A 17807-nucleotide genomic window follows, 5' to 3' on the forward strand; every position below is an offset into this window, starting at 1 on the left:
GGGGTTTTTTTTTATTCAATAGCGGAATAGAACAACAACCTGTTAGGCGTGCGGTGTGTAGCGGGCATTTCCTGCAACCTCAATGCATATGTGTCTGCTTAATCTGCATTTTAAAAAGGAAAAAACTTTTTTCCTTTATATTTTACTGTGACTTACAGCGTTTAGACAGACATTGCATTTCAAATCTGCTATTCAACAAGCACCAATTAATGGGACAATTATTTTTCAGTTTTTCATTCATACGTTACAGTGCGATACACCCATTGCATAATGTTGTATTGCGCATTGCAATAAAAAAAACATTTAGGGGCAAAAAAAAGTTGATTGCAGCCCTGTCTGCATATGTTACAGTGAGATACGCCCATTGCATACTGTTGTATTGCACATTGCAATAAAAAATACTGTTGTTCTAGTCCGCTATTCAATAAACACCCATTTAGGGAAAAAATATTAAATTGCGGCCTAGTCTGTATCTGTACGTGTGAGATACACCCGTTGTATACTGTTGTTCTATTCTGCTATTCAATAAACACCCATTTAGGGGAAAAAATATTACATTGCCGCCTAGTCTGCATATGTTACTGTGAGATACACTCTTTGGATACTGTTGTTTTATTCCGCTATTCAATAAACACCCATTTAGGGAAAAAATAGTACATTGCGGCCTAGTCTACATATTTTACTGTGAGATACACCCTTTGGATACTGTTGTTCTATTCCGCTATTCAATAAACACCCATTTTGGGAAAAAATATTACATTGCGGCCTAGTCTGCATATGTTACAGCACAACAAGGCACACAGGTCTCGTGTGGAGGCCCAGTTACTGGTGGTGAAGTGGTGCTGTTCCGCAGAGCGACTCATGCGTGCGTGCTGCAGCTGAAACTCCACTATGGCCTGCTGCTGCTCGCACAGTCTGGCCAGCATGTGCAAGGTGGAGTTCCACCTTGTGGGCACGTCACATATGAGGTGGTGAGCGGGAAGGCCGAAGTTACGATGCAGCGCTGACAGGCGAGCAGCAGCAGGGTGAGAACGCTGAAAGTGCAAACAGACGGCCCGCACTTTCTGCAGCAGCTCTGACATATCGAGGTAATTTCTAAGAAACCTCTGCACCACCAAATTCAGCACATGCGCCAGGCAAGGGATGTGTGTCAAACCGGCTAGGCCCAGAGCTGCTATGAGATTTCGCCCATTATCGCACACTACCAGGCCGGGCTTGAGGCTCACTGGCACCTACCACTCATCGGTCTGCTGTTCAATGCCCCTCAACAACTCCTGCGCGGTGTGTGTTTTTTTCCCCCAAACAGGCAAGTTTTAAAACTGCCTGCTGTCGTTTACCCCTGGATGTGCTGAAGTTGGTGGTGAAGGTGTTGCGCTGACTGGATGAGGAGGCAATAGAGGATGAGGAAGCGGAGTAAGAGGAGTTAGGAACAGGAGGCAAACTGAAGCACACTGCAATCCTCGGTGGTGGAAGGACATGCGCCAAACTGCTATCCGCCTCAGGCCCAGCCACCACTGCATTTACCCAGTGTGCTGTTAGGGAGGATAACAGATGGCGTTGCGCAGTGCACACCTGATTTTGTCACCCACTTGGTTGTGCTGGGAAGGGATGGCTTGCCTGGAAAAGTAGTGGCAGCTGGGCACGACGTACTGTGGGACAGCCACCGCCACAAGGCTTTTAAAACTCTGCATCTCCACCAAACGGAATGAGAGCATTTCAAAGGCCAGGAATTTTGAAATGCTGGTATTCAGGGCCAGGGATCGTGGGTGGGTAGGGGGGGTACTTCCTCTTCCGCTCCAGTGTTTGTGAGATAGAAGCTGAATGCTTCCACTAGACATTGTGGAGATCGTTGTTGGTGACCCAGGTGGTGGTGTTGCTGGCAGACCCTCTGTTTTTGCGGGAGGCAGGTGCCGGTCTCACTACAGAGGTGGATGAAGAGGCCGAGACTGCAGCAGCAGAAGAGGAAGCAGGAGGAGCCAGAGACCTTTCTTGGTTTTTGAGGTGTCTACTCCACTGCAGCTCATGCTTTGCATTTAGATGCCTGCTCCTGCAGGTTGTGCTCAGGTTGGGAAGTTTTATGCCTCGCTTCAGGCTCTGATTGCACAGCGTGCAAACCACTCATGTCCTGTCATCAGTACATTGTCTGAAGAACTGCCACGCTAGGGAACACCTTTGAGCTGGCTTTGGTGTGCTCGGTCCCTTGCTGCGTTGAGCAGTAGCAGGCATAGTGTCTAGGGCACGGCCGCTCCTCTTTTGCACCCTGTTCCCTCTTCTGCTGTGCTGGGGGCCTCTTCCTCCAAACTACTCAGGTCATCTGCATGACGTTCATTCCATGTGGGGTCGAGGACCTCATTGTCCTCCACATCATCTTCCACCTAGTCTTCACCCCTGCCCTCCTTGTCGGTCTCCACAATTCAGTTTTCCGCAGCAGTTGGTACCTGTGTTTTGTCATCATCTGAGACGTTCTGCGATTGTCCTCCCATGTACTTATCTTGAGACATAAGTGGTTGGGCATCGGTGCACTCAATATCTTCCACTTCTGGGGCAGGACTAGGTGGATGGCCCTGGGAAACCATGCTAACAGAGTCATCAAAAAGAAGAAGAGACTGCTGCATGACTTGGGGCTCAGACTGCTTGGCTGATTTGCAAGGGGGTGAGGTGAAAGAACGATGGATATGGGCTGCAGGTGCCAACTCTGACCTTTCAGCAGAAGACTGGGTGGGAGACAATGTGAAGGAACTGGAGGCACTGTCAGCAACTCAATCTACTATCGCCTGTATTTGTTCTGGCCTCAACATTTGTAGAGGCGCATTAGGCCCTGCCAAATACTGCTGTAAGGTTCTGTCGCCTACTCGCAGCTGAGAAAGGTGTTTCACTTGTGCATGTAGCTGGCACAGATTGACCACATCCTCTCCTTGCAACAGGAGCTCCACCAGCAGCACCACGACCCAGCACTAACATGGTGGAGCAGTATGTGTGCACACGCCTAGACGTACTGAATGACGGATCTGCCCCTTCAACTTCTGGGTCTCCAAATTGGGCACATGGCCTGAGCTTGCCCTTTACGCCTTGGAGGTGCTGGCCTGCCCTGCAGCCAGTGTATTATTTGAACGTGTATTTAGCACGGCTGGGGGCTTTATCACAGACAAGCGCAGCTGCCTGTCCAGAGCCAATGTGGACAAGCTCACGTTCATTAAAATGAACCAGGCATGGATCCCACAGTACTTGTCCGTACCTTGTGCAGAATAGACATGTATACTGGCCTTACCCAGCCATTGTTGTATTTAATCTTTCTCACTCTTTTGAGGTGTACCCTAATTTAAAAAGAAATAAAATTCAAAACCAAAACCAGTGTTGGCTACCTCGTCCTCCTCCAGCGCTGCTTCCACCTACACCGCCACATCCACCACCACCTCAACCTCCTACTCCATATGGGCCTCATCCTCCTATCCCACCGCCGCCGCCGCTTCCATCTACACCACCATATCCTCCGCCACCTCAACCTCCTACTCCATATGGGCCTTGTCTTCTTCCTACATCATTCAAGATTATTATTTTTTATTTTTATGTTTTTTATGTTTTTTAAGTTATTTCCCTATTCACATTTGTTTGGAGAGCACTTGCCATGCTCTTAAGATGATTTTGCTGCCTTTTGCAGCCCTCTAGCCCTTTCCATGTTTGTTTTAGAGGCATTTTAGTGCTCAAAAGTTCGGGTCTCCTTTGACTTCAATGGGGTTCGGGATCGGGGCAAAGTTCGGGTTAAGTCCGGTTCACGAACCCGGACTTTTTTTTCAAGTTCGGCCGAACCCGCCAAACACGGACATCCAGGTGTTCGCTCAACTCTAGATAAGATAAGATTACTAAATAATTGAATGTAAAACATTTTTGGTTCCAACTCATACGCTCTTTAAATGTGCACCTGCATGATCTGATAGCTCGACTTGAGTCCTCCAGCAGAAGAACCCTGCCTCATGACCATTACATCATCTAGGCACAATCCTAAATTCAGCTCAGTGTCTGAGAAAAAGTTTCTTGTTGGGTCTTAAAGTGGTTGTAAGCCTAAAAAAAAAAAAAAAAAAAGAGATCCTGTTACCTTCTAGCAGGTTAAACAGAACAGTGCTTGTGCTGTCTAACCTGTCCCTCTGTAAGCTGTAAAAACCTGGTTGATCCTGCCCGTTCTTGTGTACCCCTTGGTGTGCTGACCATGGTAATCACTCTGCACCCTTCCTGCTGCTATTAGTAGTAAAGTAAACTTTAAAAGAATTCACTGTGTAAGTGTTTGTTGAAATGAAGCCTCTAAATACCTTTTTCAGATGTCTTCATGCTGGTCACATGACTCTGGGCCACTCTCCCCCCCAAATTTCAGGGCTACAGCGGGAAGGGCTGAGCAGCCAGCTTGGCAGTCAGTTGACCTCCCAGGCTGATGTCAGAGGGACATCTAGGCCCCTCCTGTTGTTGCCCATAGATTGGAGGAATAGAGCAGCCAGGAGTCACATGACTGGCCTGAATATATCTGAAAAAAGGTATTTAGAGGCTTTGTTTTCAGCAAACACTTAAGCAGTGTGGTATGGCTAGATAAAAGAGAGGGTCTGGCAGTGAATGGTTTTGTAAGGTTACAACCACTTTTAGAGTTTCAATACTCTTCAGGATGGGTAATCCTGTTTGTCACTTTTGGATAAATAAAGAAGGATTATAAACCTTGTCCATTTTTTTCAACATCTGTGTCAGTTTGGAGAGAATTCCCTTCACTTTCTGTCCCATAGCAACAACAGGAAGTGAGAGGAGATTCCACCAAAGCGAAAAAAATCCCTGGCAGTCACCAAAGTCACCAGAACTATTGATGGATTTTCCCACTGTTCCTGTTCTGGTGACCACTCAACAGTTTCTTTCACTTTCATTTCCAGTGATATTGGTCACAAGGAAAATAGAGAGGGTAAATCCCCCTAATGAGGACAAAACTACAATAAAAATCTGACAGGTGTCCTAATCCCTGTTTTCTCCAATCTAAAACAGAAAAAAAGCTTTCACTTATTTTTTTCCCTTCAAAAGATAAGCCCTAATCCCTTCTTCAATGACTCATATTACAATTTGCAACTTTCATTTGGTTCAAGTAAAATAACAAAAAAAAAAAAAAATTAAACTGATATAAAAAGTGGTGGTAAAAACATAAAAACAGAGGCTTTAGCTAAAAAGCATTTGCAATTATATATGGAAGCTGCGCCGCTTCATCAACCCCCCTAACTCTAGTCTGTTGGAACATATTAAGCATTCGATTAATTAAGGGCAGGTAGGTTTGCAGACAGCTCGTTGCTCTTTTAAGCAAAGGAATTCCCATTTTACACTATTGTCACTGGAACATGTATCCTGATTGGATTTTAACCTCATCTCTTGCTCTGATACTAACCCTAGATTTGTAGATTTCTCATCACCTTTTTTTCAAGGTGACAATGGTCACAGGACAAACAGGGGGGATAAATCTCCTCAGTGGTGACTCAGACAGCAAGAAATATTTCCAGTTCAACAGTCACAACCCCTATCACTGCCCTCAAGCAGTCTGCACACTCCTTCCCCTCCTCCTGTGAATCAGCCAGTTGCAAAGCTTCCAAAGGCCGCTGTGCTTCGCTCTACTATGAAATGATACACAAGCCACACACCAGATATCTCTGCCGCAAAGTGGATATAATCAGGCTGACAGCACACACTGCACCTCCCAATGGAAGCCACGCACTAATGCATTTCATTTGTCACAGGCTTAGGTGTAGGGATAACTTAACCTGTGATGGGTAAAATACGTTAGAGGTGTGGCTTCCATCAGGATGTACAGTGTCTGCTGTCAGCCTGATTAAATCTAGATTATAAAAGAGGCAACTGGTTGGCAGCCTATGTATCATATTTTAGCAATAAATACTTGTCAGGTTTAACCCTTTCCCTCTCTATCTAAAACCTAAAAGAAAACTTTTGGCTCTACATACACTGTAATTGCTAATAACATACTAACTATAATAAGGAAAAAATATAGCAAGGAGGAGAGAGGAAGTTAGAAAAAAAATAGATGGGGTAATTGTACAGAAAAAGGCCACAGAAGGAAAACAGATGGCTTTTTATTCTGGGGAATGTGGTACCTACTATATTTGTCTGAAAACCAATATTAGATTGTTTACCTTAAATTAATTTTGAAGGAATATGTCTCATCTCTTCTTATCTAAAGAAGGAGTTCCACTTCAAAATGTCCAACTCTGAGACCTCACCCCTCCCTACCTTGTATCTGAGTGATTTTTTAGGGTAATCTGTCCATCCATCCTTATGTACTTTGTTTACATTGCTGATTCTATGGGGTTGATTTACTAAAGGCAAATAGACTGTTCACTGTGCAAGGGAATATTCCCTAGAGCTTAGTAAATGGGGTGCTCTGTTGGCTTCCATCATCCAATAAAAAGCAAAAATTATGTTTTTTTTTTTCCTTGCACGTCATTGGGTATTCTTTACAAAGTTAAATTTGAACTATTTCATTAAAATCTTGGGATAATTCTGCAAGTGCAACTTCCCTTGCAAAGTAAACAGCCTAGTAAATCAACCATTGTGTATTAATTGCTGAATGTCATTTTAAATATATATGATCTATTTACTGAAAGCAATATTGTAATGAAAATACTTTGCCTTTATGCTTATTTTGCATATAACTATGATAGTGAGTTATTCCTTAGCTTTTTTTGGTAACTAATGCAGCAATCACATTAGGAATGGTAAGCTGAAATATAATACATTTTTAGTTCTTGAGTTTAGACTCCAGTGAAGGAGGTAAAATACTACTACTACTATTACTACTAATAACATAATAATTGTAATAATATATCATATTTATTATAATAAAAATAATAATAATAATATATTTAAAAAAATAAAGTAATAATTAGTTCCCATGCTTGCAAAGTCCATTCAGTTCTATTTACCTTAAAAAAATAAAATAGTCACATACAGTTCATACGTCCTTCTCTGATGGTATTTTTTGCAGTGTTAACATGCAATGCATCACCCTTCTGTTAGGTTATTGGGAACTCTCACATCTTCTGCATGATAATTTGCCAGCATGCCTCTTCTGAGTAACTAGTGCATCAAAAGAGCTGTGAACTTTGTGACCTGCTTTTTATGAGCTGAAGTTCTGCCGCAAAGCCTGCACTTGGGTGTCTGGTGGTTTGTCTCAGTTCTTCCTCAGTGACAGCATGATATCGAGCAGCTAACTGCTACCTTGCAATAATTTATGGCACTCACACAAAATGTGCTGTACACAAGAAAACTTCTGAAAAGTGCAAAGCAGAATGGATACTTGCCCAGCAACAATGATTCTGATCCTTTGCCATCTCGAACTTCAACAACATCATATATGTTCTCCAGATCAAACACTTCAAAATGCAGCTGGATATTTTCTCCCACAGCTGCGTTCAAATACCATACACCTTAGAGTAAGGGAAGAAAAAGAAACATCAACGTTTGGGGAAAACACGAGGAAGCAAGCAAGAAGAAAATAATTCTAACATTGTATTAATAGTGTTCACAATGAAACAATTATTTTAAAATTAACTTTATCATGTTTATCTGGGTTTTGGTGAAAGAAACGGACACAAAGGCACTCTACTAGCATTTGGTAGATGAGCTTTTTAAAGTATTTATAGGTTTCTTATGAATTGTACATATACAGTAAAATTGAACAAAAATGTAAACCTTTATGACAGGCTTTTGACAGAATATGCATATAAAACCAAAGTAAAATCACAAAACTTCTTTCATAAAAAGCCACTGTCGAACCGGGATTGTGCAGCGGCATGACGTCAGCACTAGTAACTCCCCCCTAGTTACTAGTGCTGACGCCACACCGCTGTGCGATCCCGGGTTGGCAGCAGATTTTTATTTAAGAAGTTTTGTGATTTTCCTTTGGTTTTATATGTATATGCTTTCATATTAAAATACTACACTAGTAGAGGATTATGTTGGCTGCTGGTGAACTTTATTTACCCTAGTTTGACCCTACAGTTAACTTGGAGTTGCCTCTCCTCCCCTTTGTGGGTATAACATCCTCAACTATTTTGAAACTTTTTTACAAGATTTTGAAGTGTCTCAATGGGAAATTGTGCCTATTCAGGTAAAAGTGTATTTGGTATGTCAAGTACTGATGTTGGGCAAGAAAATCTGTATTGTAATTGATGTTCCAAGGTGTTGAGGCCAAGGCTCTACTTTATTTAGCAGTTTCTGATATTTCTTATATTTTTACAGTATATAAACCTTGCGCATAAATATTAACAATGTTGATCATTTAACTGTCCTGCTTTACATTTTTGTCACAAAGATGAAAACTTTATCTACAAAGCTGGAGCACTATGTACAAATTTCTTTTAGGGAGGATTATTCAACATCAAGACACTTTCTGTGCTGTCAAACCATTCTATAGAATCCTGCCACCGAAGGCCTGTCAGCTCTGCTGAAAAGATAATTGATGTTAGCAACTAAGCTATGTTCTTTTATTACTAGCTAAACCTTCAGGAAACATTTGCCAATAGAAAACAAAGTTAAAAAAAAAAGTCTGACTATTAATGCGGTTATTAATGGCAGCACCAAGCTGTATTTCTGCAACCTGAAGACAACAAGTTATTTCACCCAGGACATTCATTAGAGTTGAGAATAAATTAGTTCACATTGATAGAATGCTTAATGGCATTCCTGGGCCAAAATATAAAGGTATTTGGTAGAAACCTAGAGCCATGGATATGATTTAATTAGCTTTCCTAAAGTATCTTTTCTCATGCTGGTCTAGAAAATGTATTACCAGAAGTCTGTTTTGTAATTATGTGATTCTATAAGCAGCTGCTGTACTGAAAGATATTTTTCAATATTTTATCACTTAAAGATTTTGGTGAGGTATTTCAATTTCCTTAACTTCTCTTCCTGCAAGGTCCAACCTTGTGATTTAAACTTTAGGTATGCCATTAAATGATTTATTGTTTCCATTACAAAAAAATACATTCTATTTATGTTTAACAATGTATACATATAAGTATTAAAGCCCAACTACTATTTTTTTTTTTTTTTTAACGTTCCTCCATAGGTTAAAAAAAAATGAGCAGCTCAGGCTTTAATGCTAAGTTTTCAATTCAGAGCTGTCCCCTGCAAATATCTCTTTTTTTCACAATTTTCCCCTTTGTCTTCTGGGTTGCATAACAACCATCGTTATTGAACCTGAAAGACTGAGGACAGACTGTGAGTGTAGGGCATTATGGACCTATGTGCTGTGTATTCAGGCAGAAAGCAAAAAACAAAGAGAAACAATTGGTATCACATAATCAGCCTAAGTTTATGTTTTTTTTTTTTTTTTTTATATTTTTTCTTCTTTTATCGATAGAAAACATAACTACAATACAAAACAATACTTCAACAAACAAACAAAAAGACATGGACAATATGTCACAGTGCAGCAAAGCCCAGAAAGGACCTACAATTATATGATACATACATTACTCAGGTAAGTACAGACGAGCGGAAAAAAAAAAACCCATCCATGAGCTCAAGCATTTGAGGACATATCGGAAGCTGTCGACGGTTCCGCTAGCCACTTCTACCATACTTTATCATATTTCTTCGGACATCCCCTGTGAGTGTATGTGTCTTTATGAAGTGGTAAATTTTATCTTTAAGTTTATCTTTAAAGACCAATTTTGTCTTAGAGCCCCACCGCTCAGAATCTATATATTTTTTTACATCTCCTTTTACATACATTTTTGGCGTGTGTCTGTGGCCTGGTCAGATGATGCATAGGATTCTCCTTCCCTGGCAGTTGTTGGGTCTTGAATGCTTTTAAGAACAGAACCACCTAATGATGGGGTGCCATGCTCTTCAGAATTCTCCTGTGAGCCCAGGGTGGCTTCATAATGCACCCTTGAGAGGTATGTCCTTAGCACTCTGGTCTGAAAATAAGTGGGTTGAATAATGCTAAGCTTTAACCTGGAAGAAGAGTGCTGGACCTCAAAATAGAGAGTCTGCAGGGGAGAGTACTGGATATAGGGTAAGTACTGCAGCAAAGGCTGTTTTTATTTATTTTATTTTTTTTAAGGTTTGGGCAGTATTTTTTTAATACAGTCTGGAATTGGGAATTGCTATTTTAAGAAATAAAACACAATATTAATAAAACATACACTATTGTTCAAAAGTTTGGGGTTACCCAGACAATGTCATGTTTTCCATGAAAACTGACACTTTTATTCATCAAATGAGTTGCAAAATTAATAGAAAATACAGTCAAGACATTGACGAGGTTAGAAATAATGTTTTTTATTTTAAATAATGATTTTGTCCTTCAAACTTTGCTTTCATCAAAGAATTCTCCATTTGTAGCAATTACAGCCTTGCAGACCTTTGGCATTCTAGCTGTCAATTTGTTGAGGTAATCTGAAGAAATTTCATCCCACGCTTCCTGAAGAACCTCCCAGAAGTTGGATTGGCTTGATGGGCACTTCTTATGTACCATACAGTCAAGCTGCTCCCACAACAGCTCAATAGGGTTGAGATCTGGTGACTGCCCTGGCCACTCTATTACAGACAGAATACCAGCTGACTGCTTCTTCCCTAAATAGTTCTTGCATAGTTTGGAGGTATGCTTTGGGTCATTGTCCTGTTGTAGAAGGAAATTGGCTGCAATCAAGAGCTGTCCACAGGGTATGGCATGGCTTTGCAAAATGGAGTGATAGCCTTCTTTATCCAAAATCCCTTTTACCTTGTACAAAACTCCCACTTTACCAGTACTAAAGCAGCCCCAGGCCATCAAATTACCTCCACCATACTTGACAGATGGTGTCAGGCACTCCTTCAGCATCTGTTCACTTGTTCTACATCTCACAAATGTTCTTCTGTGTGATCCAAACACCTCAAACTTAGATTCATCTGTTCATAACACTTTTTTATAATCTTCCTCTGTCCAATGTCTGTGTTCTTTTGCCCATCCTAATCTTTTCCTTTTATTGACCAGTCTCAGATATGGCTTTTTCTTTGCCACTCTGCCTAGAAGGCCAGCATCCCGGAGTCACCTCTTCACTGTGAATGTTGAGACTGGCGTTTTGCGGGTACCATTTAATTGAAGACCTGTGAGGCATTTATTTCTCAAACTAGAGACTCTAATGTACTTGTCCTCTTGCTTAGTTGTGCACTGGGGCCTCCCACTTCTCTTTCTATTCTGGTTAGAGCCCATTTGTGCTGCTCTCTGAAGGGAGTAGTACACACCATTGTAGGAAATGTTCAGTGTCTTGGCAATTTCTCGCATGAAATATCCTTCATTTCTCAGAACAAGAATAGACTGTCGAGTTTCAAAAGGAAGTTCTCTCTTTCTGGCCATTTTGAGAGTATAATCGAACCTACAAATGCTGATGCTCCAGATACTCAACTAGCTCAAAGGAAGGCCAGTTTTATAGCTTCTCTAATCAGCACAACAGTTTTCAGCTGTGCTAACATAATTGCACAAGGGTTTTGTAATCATCAATTAGCCTTTTAACACGATTAGTTGTACCATTAGAACACAGGAGTGATGGTTGCTGAAAATGGGCCTATGTACACCTATGTAGATATTCCAATAAAAATCAGCTGTTTCCAGCTAGAATAGTCATTTACCACATTAAAAATGTCTAGACTGTATTTCTGATTAATTTAATGTTATCTTCACTGAAAAAACAGTGATTTTCTTTAAAAAATAAGGACATTTCTAAGTGACCCCAAACTTTTGAACAGTAGTGTATGTAAATATCTAAAAGGAGTAACAGCTGCTAAATTAAAAATAAGATTTCCTTTATTTAGCTAATTATGTTCCTTCATTGAAAATTACCAACATTCCCTTTTGCTCTCTCCACATAAAGCACAAAAAGTGTACCTTTTTACTGTTACTTTTTTTAAAATATCCATAGTAAATCTTTCACATAGTGTGTGGCTCTAAAACTAGCTTTCTCTTCTTTTGATATGTATAATAATTAATTCAACACAGCAGAAGCCTCTCTTGATGTATTTATAAGGCTCTGGTGAGCCCTTATGAAAAGACAGAGTAAAGTATATTATAGAAATAGGGAACATTTCATAAAGATAATTAAGATTTATTTATCTCGTTAACATCCTTGGGGTGCCATATCAAGATATTGCTAACATAATTACTTTATTTTACAATTTCTTCTAAAAGCCTAATAAAAAAAAAATGACGAATGTAGTTTTTCTTAAGGTCAAACAGAAATGCTGTATGTTATATTTAGTCAGTAAAGGTTAAACATACCAGATACCATATCACTTACATGAAGCAAGGTTGGGGTAGTTTTGAGGGTACATTGGAGAGCTAAAGGTACTATTGGTTCCCCATAATTCAGTTGGGCCACCACAATCATCTATGGAAAACAGAAAAGATTTATTAGGTATATATTATAGTTCACTTAAATTATGTTAAATTATGTATAGGGGGTAATTTACAAAAACTGGCACACACAGAATCTTGTGCATCTGTGCATAGTAACCAATCAGCTTGTAGGTTTTATTGTCAAAGCTTAATTGAACAAGCTCAAGTTAAAAATGGATTGGTTACTGTGCACAGCTGCACCAGTTTTAGTAAATACCCACCAAGTTCATCTTTAGTTAGACATTTGTACTTCATACAGAATACTCTGTATACAATGTGAATAAAACAGTATTTTTTTTTTATAACAACCTTATGTTCTTAAAACGGAAGGTTTTGCAGATATAAAATACTCAAGTCAACAATACTATGTACAGTATTCATGAAGAAGTCAATAAATGTATTTTAAAATAATAAAAAGGCACAAATTATTACAGCTCCCTGTTCATTAATAAAAATTGAAATAGTTCATTAACAAAACCCTCTTTTTAAACGCATGTGGTGTAAGTACCTCATTTTGGCTTGGTATTATTCTCCTCTACAATGTAATTTACCTATACAGCAGCACTGGGAGAGGATGGACTGGGAGCTGATCAGCTGCATGAAAATGTCTTGAGAAGGAACATACATATTTTTTAAAGAAAACTAGTAGGACTTTTTAGATGTTGTTACTTACAGTCAAAACACATACAATGCCATATACTAAAAATATACCTTTTATGTGTTGACACAGTATTATATTTTGTGTTAAAAATAAGTTATTGTATATGAAAAAGATCTTTTATCTGAACAAACATAGAACTCGTCTTGTATGATTATATCACCAATGCATACTGTATTTAGCCTGATACAGAATTTCCACCAGATAAGTATCTCTTTCAATTTCTTGCTTATATCATATATAGAATTTATCAAGAGAATAATCACATCTAAGCCTATGAGGGTAGTTGACTCTAGGTTGGTTACAAGACGCAAGGGTATCATTTTTCAACACATTTCTCAGGTTCTGCAACCTGCTTCATCAAGTGACAGAATATGCTTATATATGTAAATATTAATGCAGTGTACTCATGCAGTAGTGCCGCTCAGTTCAAGATCATACAAGCATTTAAAACAGTTATTTAGTTTCCGGCATGTAGTGTATAATTCATTGAAACCATCATTAGCTACCATTATTTGAGAAGGAACATGGTGATAGTAGGAGAGAGCAGAGTAAGCAGAGGGTTGACCTTATCAGTTAATTTATTATACATCTGGTGGAGATGGAGAGAGGACACCACTGTCTTTTTTAACTGAAAGGCACATAACGTCTTCTGTTTTTGGCTTCAGATGTTTTTTTCTGCAGCCAGTACATTCCCCAGCACTTTATCTTATGTGTCCATGCACACATGGGCTGTTATCAGCAGTTTTTGTCAGGGGGGTTTTCTGGCTGGGAAAAAAAAAACAGAACTAGTGGGTTTTGAGAGGAATCTTTCAACTGAAAAATGCTCTAACTCTGTTAAAAGCTGAAAAACGCTAAAAAAACATTGAAAAACATGGCAAGTCTGTGTTTATCAGCGTTTTTGAGCCATAAACTTTTGTGGAAGTATAGTTTTGCTAAAAAGAAAGCTAAAAAAAAAAAAACACTGAAAAAAGCTGAAAAACGCTACTGCAAAAATGCTGCTAAACTCATTCTACAGCTACAACTTTCTACAGCTAATGCTACTGGTGTTTTTATAACGTCCAGTGTGCATGAGGCCTTAAAATTAGTTTTTCAGCTGTAAAAACACTCTAACTCTGATAAAAGCTTAAAAATTATTAAAAACAAAGAAAAAAGCATCTATTCTGCATTTATCAGTGTTTTTGAGCCATAAGCTGTTGTGGGAGTATAGTTTTTCTAAAATAAAGCTAAAACAGGCAACAGCTAGAAAACACTAAAAAAAAAAAACACTACTGCAAAAACGGTGCAAAACTCATTCTACAGCTAATGTTACTGTCATTTTTATAACGTCCAGTGTACATGAGGCCTAAGCGGTGTCATCCTTTGTCTGTGCTGCTTGGCTGTGCTGTATAACTCTCAGCACTGGATGGACATAAATATGATTCATTTGGCAGGTAAAAAAGCTACCTTGTATCTGTTTTATTTGTGTATTTAGCTGTTTGCCCGAAGTTCAGCTCTCGATCAATATGTCCTACAATTCCATGTCACGTGGGATCAGGAACAAAGGTTGCCAATGTTATCTGTAGTGCTATTGGCAGGTAAAATAAGTTTCAGCAACAACTGTGCATATAAAGTGCTTTGTCAAGCTATTATAATTAAATAGAATGATTAGAAAAGTTGCTCAGGAAACATTGTATATAGTATAGGTACCCACACCCCAAAATTCATAGAAAAAATAGTTTGGAGAGTTGGGGCAAAGGGATTTTTATGGTACCATCCTTAGAGCCGGTTCACACTGCCATGACCATAAAGTCGCCCCATGTCGGAGCGACTTTTTACTGTGATTTTACCGCGACTTTACCGCGGTTTTACCACGATTTTACCGTGATTTACCACGATTTACCGCGATTTTACCGCGACTTTATATGTGTATATATATATATATATATATATATATATATATATGTATATATATATATATATATATATATATATATATATATATATGTGTATATATATATATATATATATATATATATATATATATATATATATATATATATATATATATATATATATATATATATATGTGTGTGTAATGGTATATATATTCCATTATAGGCATGGCTGCAATGTGGAGAATGCCTGGCTAATCTCTTTCTTCTTCCTGGAAAGTCTGATAACAAGTCGTGTCAATTAAGATAAGGAGGCGACTCCCATTGAAGTATATGGGACAGGTCGGATCACAGGTCGCCTCAAAGTAGTACAGGACCCTTGACATTACACAATTTGTAGAAAATCAAACAAATGTATTAACATGTACAAAAACCAAAAACAAAATTTCAATATAGAAATCACAAAAACACATTCAAAGTGCATAAAGGGGTCCCTCTATGTTGTCCCTAACACCATTCCAGGAGGATGCTAACCGAGAACTACCTCCGAAAGAGATGTAGGTTTAGACGTGTAAACTCTCAACATGTTTTGCGGTTGCCCACTTCTTTAAGAGAGAAAGGCAACAAAAGAGGGGGACCAAACACTCAGGAATTGAGTCAACCCAATCAGCAGACCAGAAGAGGCATTAAGATCAATGTTCCTGGGCGAGCATGGGAGCAGATCTAGGGGAACCCTGCAGAGGCATCAAGGCATAAAAAAAAGAGGGTAGCAAGCTAAATGGGCGGTGGGGTGGATGGAACTCAGATGGATCTTGATAAATAAACAAGGATTTGTATCAAAATGAGAGTATCTCACTGAATTTCAACCGATTTAGTGGTGAATAGGTTCCAATAAGGTATTCTAATATAGTTAGTCAGCTCATTTTTTATATAGTTTAGAAATTGAAGGGAGGGAAGCAGAGACTCAGATGAAATCCTGTGAAGGATAACCATCCACTTGCATCCACCACCATGTATCTCTTTCGTGACATTTCTTTCCTAAAGAAGCGGGCAAACGCGAAACATGTTGAGAATTTGCACCTCTATATCTACATTTCTTTTGGAGGTAGTTCTCTGTTAGCATCCTCCTGTAAAGGTGTAATGGACTATGTAGAGGGACTCCTTCATGCACTTTATATGTGTATTGGTGATTTTAATATTAAAATTTTGTTTTTGCTTTTTGTACAAGTTAATACATTTTTTGATTTTATACAAATTGTGTAATGTCTGAGGACGGTACAGTAAAAATCCCTGTGTCCCCCAATTCTCCAAACTATTTTTTTTTAATTATAAATACACAGTTGAGATTCCATGAGCCTATCACTATTATCAATAGAAACTTACTAAAAAAGATTGTTCACAGGCATAATCACTATGATTTTTATTTTATTCCATATTACCCATGATAAAAGCAATCAACAGCAAACAAATAACACTATCAACTCACCCATAAAAATCAATTAGACCATTCCGCAATATACAGCAACTGAACAGAGTAAACCGCAGGACATTGAGGGATCTATTAGATTTAATGCTAAGAAGCTGTGGGAGGCAGGAGAGTCTTTTATGTTACTAAATGGGGTTGGAGGGGAGGTGAGCCTTAACAGCTTACAGTTTTGGCTAGCCTATAAATTCAAATTAAAAGGTTAAAGCAGAACTGCACCCATTCATTAAAGAAGAATTCCAGGTATAGACATTTTATTTATAGTTATATGGGTCCAGCTTTGACATACTATACCTGGCTGATGCCCTTGGAAGCTGAAAATCACAGAAGTAGACGCTGCTGCTCCACTGATCTTCACATGCTTTCAGGTACCAAACGGAGTGGCTGTTCTGCTACATTGTGAACACAAGAGGACAGCCACACAGCACGGATGCCATTCAGGGAATGATTTTCATTTGGTGAATGAATGCAAAGCATTCTCTGATTGAATGAGGTAAAGAGCATGACATCACCACCCCACCTTTCCACCTCATCCAATCAGAGAATAATTTACATTAATTCAGAATATGCAAAGCATTCTCTGAATAGGACCTGTGCTGAGCAGCTGACCTCCTGGGTTCACAAAGCAAAAGAGCAGTCATTCTGCATGGGATTTGTAAGTGAGTGTATCTCCATAGAGTAGTGGTGTCAACTTCAGTGATTCCCAGCTTTCAGGGGCATCGGCCAGGGGCTGGACCAATGTAACTGTGTATAAAATAATCATTCCATTCATCTTTAAAAACACCAATAAGTCATTTACTCATTAACAAAAATCATTTTTGTGTGCTAGTAATAATCTGCATTTGTTACGAAGTCAGCCTCCTGAAGTACAATATACAGTAGCACTTAGTCTGGCTCAGTTGCGTTGCCATGTGCTGACAGTAAAACATGCTGATTAAGGAGAGAGTAAACTGAGCAGACAGGTAACCTTATCAGATTGCTGCTTCTCAATTGTCATCAAATTAGAAGGTATTGTTAATTGGTCAGTAGTCTTTACCAAACTATGCTGTAGTGGAGGTGGGAGCCTGGTTATGCTGTACGGTGTGGTTGACTTGTTCACAAGACTAGCTGAATAGAGTTACAAAGCTTTTGGTAAGTAAAACAAGTCTTCCATCTGTGTGTAGCACCCTCCTACTTAGGTTGCTAGGATGTAGGCAAATTTTGTTATTTTGGGCTCCTCTTTAATCAGTAGAGCAGTTGCTGATTGCTTCATCTTGCAGGGAACCAGGGAATCTGGAGTATCCCATTTCACCCTACATCCCATCCCAAGTACTTCAGCAATAAAAATCCTAAAAAACATTGCCTACACTGTTTACTGAGCCAGAATGAGTGTAATGTTGCTAT

At 39.2% G+C, this 17807-nt stretch overlaps 1 protein-coding gene across 1 annotated transcript in view; it reads right to left on the reverse strand.

The window, feature by feature from the left end:
- Positions 1–17807, reverse strand: part of TMPRSS15 (transmembrane serine protease 15) — a gene marked incomplete at its 5' end in the record, with an annotated part of 640117 nt that overhangs the window by 298019 nt on the left and 324291 nt on the right. Inside the window, 2 exon segments of the mRNA XM_082246136.1 lie at positions 7329–7454; positions 12312–12401. Coding sequence (XP_082102262.1) covers positions 7329–7454; positions 12312–12401 — 216 coding nt within the window.

Source organism: Pelophylax lessonae (genome assembly GCF_965119305.1).
Source record: "Pelophylax lessonae genome assembly, chromosome: 2".
NCBI classification, from domain to species: Eukaryota; Metazoa; Chordata; class Amphibia; order Anura; family Ranidae; genus Pelophylax; species Pelophylax lessonae.